This window comes from Podarcis muralis, chromosome 1 (assembly GCF_964188315.1).
Source record: "Podarcis muralis chromosome 1, rPodMur119.hap1.1, whole genome shotgun sequence".
Taxonomy (NCBI): Eukaryota; Metazoa; Chordata; class Lepidosauria; order Squamata; family Lacertidae; genus Podarcis; species Podarcis muralis.
This window is the reverse complement of record NC_135655.1, coordinates 42806520-42817595: the sequence shown is the minus strand read 5'-3', so window position 1 is coordinate 42817595 and position 11076 is coordinate 42806520. Positions and strand designations below refer to the sequence as shown.

The 11076-nt window shown below is 44.1% G+C and overlaps 1 protein-coding gene across 2 annotated transcripts in view; it reads right to left on the bottom strand.

The window, feature by feature from the left end:
• Window positions 1-809: 809 nt before the first annotated feature.
• The window catches only part of SPINT1 (serine peptidase inhibitor, Kunitz type 1), a 32262-nt gene continuing 21995 nt past the window's right edge, over window positions 810-11076 (bottom strand). Inside the window, exons 6-10 of one of the 2 annotated variants that reach the window (XM_028722991.2) lie at window positions 10412-10537; window positions 7885-7935; window positions 6314-6484; window positions 4993-5049; window positions 810-3484 (exon numbers count right to left, since the gene is read on the bottom strand). In XM_028722991.2, the coding sequence (XP_028578824.2) occupies window positions 3276-3484; window positions 4993-5049; window positions 6314-6484; window positions 7885-7935; window positions 10412-10537 (614 nt within the window). In that variant the 3' untranslated portion in view covers window positions 810-3275. The remainder of the gene's footprint in view (window positions 3485-4992; window positions 5050-6313; window positions 6485-7884; window positions 7936-10411; window positions 10538-11076) is intronic. The other variant, XM_028722983.2, reaches the window with a different exon arrangement.

Sequence of the window (11076 nt, the reverse complement as noted above, 5' to 3'; positions counted from 1 at the left end):
GATCAACTGCAGAGATAGCTCCACAGGATCAGTCAGGCTTCAAAATAGTCAGCCAACTAAGTTAAGGAATGTAGTTAATGGGTTAATTCTCCATCAGTCAGTAGAAGTGACTCATTCCCTACAATGAAGGCATTTTGTCTCTCTCCTATCTGTTACTGGGCAGATTTGGCAAGTAACTCTTGTGTATAAAATGGCTGCAGAAACTGAGTCAAGCGGTTAAGCTCACCCCTTGATCAGGACCCTAGACTTCTGTCAATGCACTTTTAATGTGTATCTGCTGTGTTCTCATGATAATCAGGGTGTTGCAGCTTTGGTGTCATTTTACCTTTATTTTTGTGATTTTATTATTTTACAGGGCCGAGTGCCGCGATTGATGATTGTTTAAAAATTATGTTTTATATATTGACTTGTCTGCTGCCTTGGGCTTTAACAAAGACCAGTCACTCATAAACCACCCCATAGCCATAGGTTACAAGGAGATTTATTTGAGCAAGCAAGAACATGCCCGGTTGCATTTTCTCCTTATTCCAAAGTAGTCTGACTGGTTGAAGGCCCAGTTTGAGGCTACACCTTTTTCCTCAGTCAGTTTTGGGTCCTAACATGCAGGAAGTGACCTCACAGCAGCAACCCTCTGACCTACTTGCTACCTGGCGGAATAGCTGGGCTGGATCTACCATTATAGTGACTAACGAAGTTGCTGCTGTCTTATGAAATGCCCGACTGCCTCTTCCTTTCCCTGAAGCATTTTGACAACAGCGACTCCTGAGTCCTTCTCAAGTCAACCACAGCAAAATAACTTTCCAAGCAAGTAAGTTGCTACAAACAAAATATTTTATTAAAATTTACATCTACTGAGGGAGAGAAATCCAGAATTTAAGGGCTCAGGAAGCAGAGGTTTGCAGAAAGGGAACAAGGGGGGAAGGGACAGATGGAAGGAGGGCAGAACTAGCAGATATAAAATATATTTTAAAAAGGTGGAGTAACCTGCCAACCACAGAAAATAATGAATTATCTCCTGTCCCATTCCTTCACGGCACATTGGTGACCCTCACCATCATCTTCTCAATCTCATTCTGCCACTTCGCTGAGCATTAAGAAATCTGGCTCTTAGAAAGAGCTGCTCCCTTCTCTCAGAGAATTATTTTTGCTGGTGCCTGTTGGCTTCAGCAAAAAGTCCTTCTACACACACACACACACACACACACACACACACACACACACACACACACTCTAACACCACAAAATGAAGACACAAATATTCTCTGCTCGCTCTCTCAACTTCATAGCAGAGGGCATTCCCAAAGCAGCAGACAGAGCTATATACATTTCCGTTCCCAGTACAGAACTGTACCAAATTCATTTCAGACAGCAGCCCACCCTCCCATCACACAGAGAGGGTATTTTGCCCTGGTTCTTAAAGCAACATTTGGCTGGAATCTTAGTAGGGCGAAAATGGCTGATTAGCTAGAATGGGCCCATCTACTTAACCCAAACATTTGCAAGGGCTTCTGTGCCTGAAAGTGTCAGGGAGTCACATGGAAACTCTCAATGATAGCTGCTCCAGGCTCACCATACAGCTTACCTCATCACATGAATCCTTTTCACAAGCATCCTCCATACCTAGGGGAATGTATGCATGGGGGAGTAGTGTGGCCCCCACCGAGGTCCCATTCACATGGCATGCCTACACACAAGCAGCTGTTATATGGAGGGCAGGGGGGACAACACGGTGCATGATACTGAGGAGGGCATTGCAAAAATGTAGGGAAACGCATGGAAGATGGATCTTGTTCAAGCGTCGAACAATCAATTCAATACTCAGGACTGATGAGGGGTAGCCAACATGGTGCCCTCTGAATGTTGCTGGACTCCCAACTCCTACATCAGAATTGAGCGGGGGGGGGGGGGAATCTGTTATACTGAACAATGGTGAACAGCAGCAAAAGGACAATAGCTTGCCTTGTCATCAGCAACTTCAAAACAGTAAATTGCAATTGGATTTATATATTATATGCTTTGACAGCTAAGACAGGTGATAAATGAGAAACCGGAACATACATGTCCTTCATTTCTGTTCACTTTGGGGCAGAAGCTGCTTCTCTCTCTCTCTCTCTCTCTCTCTCTCTCTCTCTCTCTCTCTCTCTCTCCTCTCTCTCCTCTCTCTCTATATATATTACTGTAGTCCACCAAAAAGCAGTGTCTCCCAGCTTCCACAGTGCTCCTTCTGAAGCTCTTGTGAAAGCATGTAATGGGAAATCAGTAAGTGGTACTAGCTTGCAAAAAAAAAAATTAGAATTCCCTATAATTGGGGCCATGAGGGCGGGGGAATAGTTTCTGCTCCACAAGAGTCACTATGTACTTGGGAGACCAGCTAGTTAACATCTTTCTAGTCACATTTTGATTCTATAAAAATAAATACAGGTGCAATATTCAAACTCAAGAACTAGTCTTTTAACATTAAAAGCAGAAATGGCAACCTTGGGAGGTAGGAACTGGTGGGAAAATGTCAAGGAGAATGAATGCAGACCCTGATTCTCAGTCTTTTAGGAACAATTCAGCAACACTTCTTAATATGTTCAAATTACGTTTAAAACTGATGGTCATACTATATATTTTATGTTACGTGCACTGCATCATGCCTAGCAATTAACATGCAACAAGGGCTACAATATATTTGGGAAGAGGCCAGATTCACTCCAGTGGTGTATCAAGCTTCTTTTTGATATCGTCTTGCTAGAAAGACCGCCATGTGCAACCCTGAGTTCACAATGATCAGGTATGAGAACCTGCTCAGGACTCTCAGAAGTATCATGAGGTTTGAACTACTTAGACCCTTAGCACAGAGAGGGTGGCTCTAAGATGGCAGGACTTTCAAAAGAAAGAAAAAGGAACTAGGCAGAAGTTCTAACACACACACACACACACACGAAATGTAGATTTGAGCAGGCTTGTGAAGGGATGAAATCCATACCAAAAATCAAACCACGACTCCTTCAATAGGTACAGTAAGCCCTCAGTGACAGCTTCCTCTGACAGCAACAGTGAGCCACTGTTGTCATTACAAAAGAGGGGTAGGATACTGTCCTTCCTCTTCCTCAGAAGCTGTCACATAGTCAGAACAATCGCTAGGGGCAGTAAGATGGCTGGAATTGGACAGTCTAAGGAAGGAAGCATGGAGGAAGAGGGACATCCTTCAGCCGCAGGCTTTAGTTTCAGAAGTATCATCAGTCAATGCAACTGTCCCACTCCCAGAAGTGGAGGGCAGCTCTTCCGGATCAAATAGGCTTCGTAGTACTGTTGTAGACGAGGTGCTCCGTGTCCTCGGTGGTGGAGAGCACAGAGGAGAGAGTGGAGTTGGCGGCAGTAGCTGGCTGGCGCCGTCGCCGGTACGTCTTTCTGTTCTTCAGGAAAAAGTAGCCAAGGATTGCCAACACTATCATTATGCATACAGCAAGGAGAACTGCAATGGCCGTTTCGAAAGAACCTGTGAGATATTTGAGGGAGGGAGGGGAAGAATCAGGGTTAACCAAAGCTGCTATTTGGGCCTTAACAAGCGTGAAGAAGGAGGTGCTCTTAACGTATTTACAGTAAAGGCTGGAGCAGTCCAAGATTCAAGGCACCCCTGGTTATTTTGCTGCTTGCCATTCCACACTCAAAATGGCACCTGTCCTCTTTTTTGCGGTGTTCATCCAGTGAACCGCTTCTGACTTGGGTAGGTGTCCTAGGCTGAAGGCACTGATCTTGAGATGCACTCACTTTTAATGTGAGGTGCCTAGCCATCTCAAAAACAATAAGCAAAAGGTGATTGTGGGTCTCTTCCCAGAGCCCTCTGCAACAAGGACTTCCTGACAGAAGCACAGTGGTAACTCGGGTTACATACGCTTCAGGTTACAGACTCTGCAAACCCAGAAATATTACCTCGGGTTAAGAACTTTACCTCAGGATGAGAACAGAAATCGTGCTCTGGCGGAGTGGCAGCAGCGGAAGGCCCCATTAGCTAAAATGGTACCTCAGGTTAAGAACAGTTTCAGGTTAAGAATGGACCTCCAGAACGAATTAAGTACTTAACCCGAAGGTACCACTGTACTCCATGGTGCGATTGCCTCACCAAGGTATGTAACATGCAGATACCTGGAGGCGCAGAATCCCAAGGTACCGTCTTTTTCCGTGTATAACATGCCCCCATGTATAAGACGACCCCTATTTTTTTTGGAACGCAACAAAAAAAATTGAGGAGAGATTGCTCAGAGTTGTTAAGCTTTTTTTTGGGGGGGGGGGGGAGCAACCATGCCTCACCGCTATTGTAAATAACCCGCCCAACTGCCACAGCAACCATCCACACACCCAATCACCACTGCCAATCTCCTGCTGGCTGCTGCCACCAATTGCCCATCCCACCTCTGCTATCCGTGTATAAGATGACACACAATTTTTGCCTATTACTTTTAAGGAAAAAATATTGTCTTATACATGGAAAAATATGGTAAGTGTGTGCAGACTTTGTAGTCTAAGGCTACAATCCTATACATACTTACAACAGATCAATCCCATTGAACTCAACAGGACTCAACTCTGAATAGATGTGCCTATGATAGCATGTCAAATACATGTTATTTCTAGAGCACTCGCTTGAAAAACCTTTGGTTTTAAATTTCACTGTTGTGATTTGTAGTCATAAGCTGTGTGACTAATTGTCAGCCGCCTAGGTCTTTTACTGAATAAGTGGCATATACTTTTTGCTAACTAAAAACATAAATTACTTTTAAGAATCAATGCAGTGGGATGAATATGTAACACACATAAGTGATGGTGACATGTGTCATCACTTTCTTTGTACAGAAGTATCAGGATTCTTGCCATGCCTCCTCCCAGTTATCATATTTTGTAAAATACATAGCAGCTTACAGCCGAAGCAAAAGAGACAGGCAGCAGAGACTGAGGAGCAAAGAAATAAGTGTGCTACTAGAGCACTGTAGAGTTCAGTTTACATACTTAAACCTGCCTGCCGGGCCTCATAGGTGCTCCATCTCTGGCCAATCAGATCTTCCTCTGTGGAGGAGAGAAAGACAGGGTTGTATAATGATGCTTGGAATAATGGCAGATGCTCCTTCCCTGGGGCAGTTTCATACAGTGCACTTTTAATATTAAAACTCTCCCAAAACTTTCCCTTTAAGTCATATCATATTTTCACCCCAACAGTTCAATCATATGTTCATTTATTATTTTTATTTTACTTCTTAGATTTATATACCGCCTTCCTCTGCTTTCCAACAGCTGGATTAACAATTAAAAAAGAAACAGGAAACCAGAAAGAAAAAGTAAGGAGTGTGGGAGGTAAAAGAAGATGGTGACAATGAAATAGGCCATGGGTAGGCAACCTAAGGACCGGGGGCCAGACCCAGCCCAATCGCCTTCTTAATCTGGCCCATGGACAGTCCAGGAATCAGCGTGTTTTTACATGAGTAGAATGTGTGCTTTTATTTAAAATGCATCTCTGGGTTATTTGTGGGGCATAGGAATTCGTTCATCCCTCCCCCCCAAATATAGTCCTGCCCCCCCCACATGGTCTGAGGGATGGTGAACTGGCCCACAGCTGAAAAAGGTTGCTGACCCCTTAAATAGGCTTATGAGGCCAACAGTTCTTTCGGGGATGCAAAGATATTCACAGGCAATGATCATGCAATAAGCCAAACTTTGTGGCTTATTGTGGTATATTTATTTGATTGTTTATTAAATTTGTATACTGCCCTTCATCCAAAGATCACAGGAAGAAGTGGTTGATTGCTCCCACTTTGCTTCCCCCCTGGTGCAAGTGGAATAAACAAACTAGGAAGCTGGGTTTCTGTTACACCTGAACCAGGGATCAGGGTTAAATGCTTCCTACCAAGCCACGATTGGGAGGCCAGCAACAAACGAGATTCTTCCAGGGACCAGAACCAGCACTTTCTGCCAGCCAGCAGTCTCAGACAGCTTCTCACAAGAATACAGAAATGCTACATTGGGTCAAATCAAGAGCATTTAAGCATTCTGTCTTTTAATAGCAACCAGATAGATGCAACAGAGAAAGTCATGATAAGCACCATTCTTTGTTAGTTCCCACCATCTAGTACTGAGAGGTATAAATATGTGAACCTCTGGCTGCTAAACAACTAGCCTTTCATGCTAGTACAGACACAACAGGAGAAGGGCCTGTGACTCCATATTCTGCTGACCTCTGGTCTGCATGGTGCCAAGAATGTACTCAGAAAACATTTACTAAGGAAAAGATGCCCCACATCTCCTGCCCACCTCTTTAGGTCCTTTTTCTACTTACTTGTGACACCTTCGCAAGATTTCATACACACTTCCTCCTCCTCAAAATTATTCTTGTTGCCTTCACAGCCTCCATAGGTGAAGCGACGGCATTTCTGAGCAAACGGGTTGTAATACCAGCGAGGGATGCTATCGTCACATCTCCCAGTATCTGGCATATCCACACAGTGACCTGCCAAAAAATATTATTGAAATGGTTTTGTATCAGGACATCAGTTAATACCTGATCATCTGATAATAATTATCTAAATTGGGCTACTGCTTTCTTAGCGCAACTGCCTTCAAAAACTGACTTTCCCCATAACTGCTTGTTGCTTCACTTTATTTCTGTTCTAACTTTTTTTGGCAACTGTAGCCCAGTTTTCCTTAGCCTGACCCCCTCCAGATATTAAGCTACATATCTCATCATGGCTGACAGTTGGCCACGCTAGCTGGGGCCAATGTGTGTTGCAGTAATGTAACTGTATCTGAAGGGCACTAGGTTGGGCAAGGCTGGCCCAGGTATTTGAGGATAAAAAAACAAAATGAACTCGTTCAGTGAATGATTCACATTTATAGAATCCTTACCTCACATTGTTAAAAGTTACAATTAAAAGGTAAAGGTACCCCTGCCCGTACGGGCCAGTCTTGACAGACTCTAGGGTTGTGCGCCCATCTCACTTAAGAGGCCAGGGGCCAGCGCTGTCCGAAGACACTTCCGGGTCACGTGGCCAGCGTGACAAAGCTGCATCTGGCGAGTCAGCGCAGCACACGGAACACCGTTTACCTTCCCGCCAGAGCAGTCCCTATTTATCTACTTGCACCCGGGGGTGCTTTCGAACTGCTAGGTTGGCAGGCGCTGGGACCGAGCAACGGGAGCTCACCCCACTGCGGGGATTCGAACTGCCGACCATGCGATCGGCAAGTCCTAGGCGCTGAGGCTTTTACCCACAGCGCCACCCGCGTCCCTAAAAGTTACAATTACATTTTTGCAAAAGTTTCATTGTTTCACAGTAACCAAGAGCTGTAGTCAACTAAGTCCTGCTCAGTGTTAGACCTATTGAAATTAATGAGCCTAAATTAGTCATGCCCATTAATTTCAGTGGGTCTACCCTGTGCAGAGCTAGCATTGGACAAAACATGGGTGCGGTCATACTTTATATGCCAGAATAAATTTGTTACTCTTTAAGGTGTCATATAACTTTTGCTGGTTTTTCAAACCAGTTGAAGATTAAGATATATTTTTGTTCTTTGAATAAAAATCAATGCATTTAAAATACTTGAACACTACTTGACCAGTGAACTGACCACATCTTCTTTGACTGGGAAAATGCCTAACTTTAGTGTTCATCAAAATGAGGCATATACTAAGGAGCTGAGAAGTGCTACTGTTCCTTTGCAGGAAAGCCTTTGGTACAGTTTATTCTTTTAATTTGAGCAAGGTAACTGCAATCCATCTCCAGTCCTTCTGGAACAGTCACCCTTTCCAACCCCAATTACACTTGGAGAGATGCAAATGTAAGTAATCAAACTGGTTATTAGCACATTCATCCAAAGTAGAGCCCACTCCACAGGCATTCAGGATATACTTACTTTGGCTGGTGGTAACATTGATATTACGTAATCGATTGAACCCTTGCACATCTGCAAGAAACACAAAAGGGGAGGGGATAGTTCACATAATGGTTCTTTCGGTGTGATGACAGTGCAAAGAATCAGCATAAAGTCAGAAACTCCCTGACCTCTTATTTAAATAGCTTCTCCCTGTTGTTTTGTTAGTAGTTCTCTGATCTTCCCCATTCACCTCCGTATTTGTTTCTGTTATCAGTTTTAGACATACTAGACCAGGGGTAGGCAACCTAAAGCCCGGGGGCCGGATGCGGCCCAATCGCCTTCTCAATCCGACCCACGTGTTTTTACATGAGTAGAATGTGTGCTTTTATTTAACATGCATCTCTGAGTTATTTGTGGGGCATAGGAATTCGTTCATTATTGTTATTATTTTTCAAAATATAGTCAGGCCCACCACATGGTCTGAGGGATGGTGGACCGGCCCATGGCTGAAAAAGGCTGCTGACCCCTGTACTAGACAGTAATAAGTAGACCTGTATGTATGGCCTACTTTAAAAACAAAACACCACGATAACATTTTTGCATCTATTTAACTGAAAAGCAAGAAAAGCTGAAATAAAACTAATTCTGGGAAATGGAGCAGATTTGGATGTTCTCATTTTGCAAAATGAATCTGGCAATTTTTAAAGTATTAAACATGTTGTCTGGAAGGTTTCCTTTCTGGTTTCTGAGATTTTAGTAGATGTTGCCCACATACTTTTCAACAGCAACTGTGAGTGCTGTTGCTTCTGTAGCCCAAACAGTACCACCCACAAGAGGGAGGTATCAGCAAACTTAGGGAAAAACCCAAGGTTTGCAAGACATGTGGTTAAACAAAACAGAACACTACACAAAAAGTGTGTGTGTGTGTGTGTGTGTGTGTGTGTGTGAGAGAGAGAGAGAGAGAGAGAGAGAGAGAGAGAGAGAGAGAGAGAGAGAGAATGAGAATATAACAATTCAATAAAGACTGGGTATTCTCCGTGGCCACAGATTGCTGATTGATTGTTGGGGTGTGTACATGCGCAGAATACAGAAAACTGGAGCACAGGAAAACTAAATGGAATGGCTGGAATCCTGAACAGTGTACTCTACACAGCAACATTTTCCTTTAGTTTCCCCCCCCCCCCCATCAATGAAAGCTGGTATTATTCTTATATTTGTTAGCTGCCCTTTATTACCTAAAAAATACAAGAAATAAAAACACCCCCACCTCCAAATGCAAAACATGTTCTCAATAAGCAACATTTTGAAGTCCTGTGAAATTGCAACCGACACTTTGAACAGAAATACAAACAAGAGCAATGGGAACATTCGCAAAGGGAAATGCAGGACATTGCCATTAAAAGCTAGTTCACACATGCCAGCTGGCTGCTTCTAGTGTGCACACATGTGCACACACATGCATACTGGCTCATCATAAAATCTCTCCCCACTCAATCCAAATACAGAGTCCTGCGGTACAACATCAGCGCGAACAAGGCAATACACTGATACAAGCAGTAGTCTGCAATGATGCTGGCAATTGCAATGGGTGGAAATATATTGATGGTGCCTCTGTATTCAGTCCTGCTTGCTTATATTTCTCCACCCAAGATCCTGGACTCAATAAGAGAGAGAGGAGGGTTCATGTAAAAGTGTGTGGAGGAGAGAGAAATGCCTGATCTACACAAGTGAACCTGTCCTTATGCATTTTTAGATTTCAGAGGGGACTGTGAAATCTGCATGGGACTGATTAAAATGAAGTAAGGCATGATCCATCTTTGGTGATGAAAGAGAGGGAGAGAGAAGACTACCATCCTGCCCTTTCCAGCTTCAGTTCTGTGAACTTGTGGAAATTGTTCTAGCAGAAGAGATAGTAGATTTGATAGTACAGTGGTACCTTGGGTTACATACGCTTCAGGTTACAGACTCCGCTAACCCAGAAATAGTGCTTCAGGTTAAGAACTTTGCTTCAGGATGAGAACAGAAATCGTGCTCTGGTGGCGTGGCGGCAGCAGGAGGCCCCACTTAGCTAAAGTGGTACCTCAGGTTAAGAACAGTTTCAAGGTTAAGTACAGACCCCCGGAACGAATTAAGTACTTAACTCGAGGTACCGCTGTAGCTTCAGTGGTCTGTCCCAAAATTGTACAAACACATAAAATGAGAAGAGAATATGACTTCCTCTCCTGGGGTGGGGAGAGAAAAGGACCATGTTTGCCATCAGAGGGTGGCTGCTTCCGCCTGCCATGGCCCACCCTTAGGTATCTCTCTAAGGGAGGAAGTGCCAGGAAAACTAGAGCTAGAGTGTTTCTGGCCTTTTGACTCCAGATATAAAAGTTACCAGAGGTGAGGAGGGGGGCAAGAGGATGCTACTTCTGGACTGTTGAATAGCCGTGGCCCTCCATAATCTTGGGCAGATGTTTTTCAAGGCACTTTATTCCTTTCCCTGGAGATGCCAAGGCCTGGGTTCTTCTGCATGTGTGGTATGATTATGCCCATTTTCAAAGACGTCACAGCAACACCTACTTACACAAATCACATAACTTCTCGTCTGACCCATCTGAACAATCTGCAGTTTCATCACATTCCAGGAAGCTGTCAATACAGCAGCCATCGTCACATTTGAAAGAGTAGGGCAGGCAGTTTTCATTGCACACTATAGGGGAAATATAAACCAGACCTTTTGGTTCTCAGCAAAGACAGTGCCCCCTTCCGGATGGGGACATTTGCTTCAGATCAATCACCCAGACCAGGACTAATGATTGTGCCAGTGAGAGCAGTAAAGACAAGAGCTTCACCATGCCAAGAAAGCTACCTCTTTGCAACGCGGCAAGCACAGAGGCAAGAGACCAGTCACCAGTATTTGCCATTGAGGCTCAAGTCAGCAAGAAAGTGAGAAAGGGTGGAGTCATGTAGATATACAGGCAGAACCCGCAAAGCCAAACCTTGGCTTAGGGAGAGGGCACAAAAGTGTTGCAATGTGCTGTGCCGGGCCACGGTTTGGCTTAATGTATTGTCAAAATCTGGGCTCGTGGTTAAGTTCTCTCCTCGCTAACCATGAACTGTAACCAAGGCGTGTTACTGCTCACAGCTCATGGTTAGTGAGGAGAGAACTTGACTCAGGGACAGACTGTGGTTTTTCAAATTTCAGCGACGTCCTGCGCAAGGTGAAATTTCAGCACCCCCAGCTTGTCT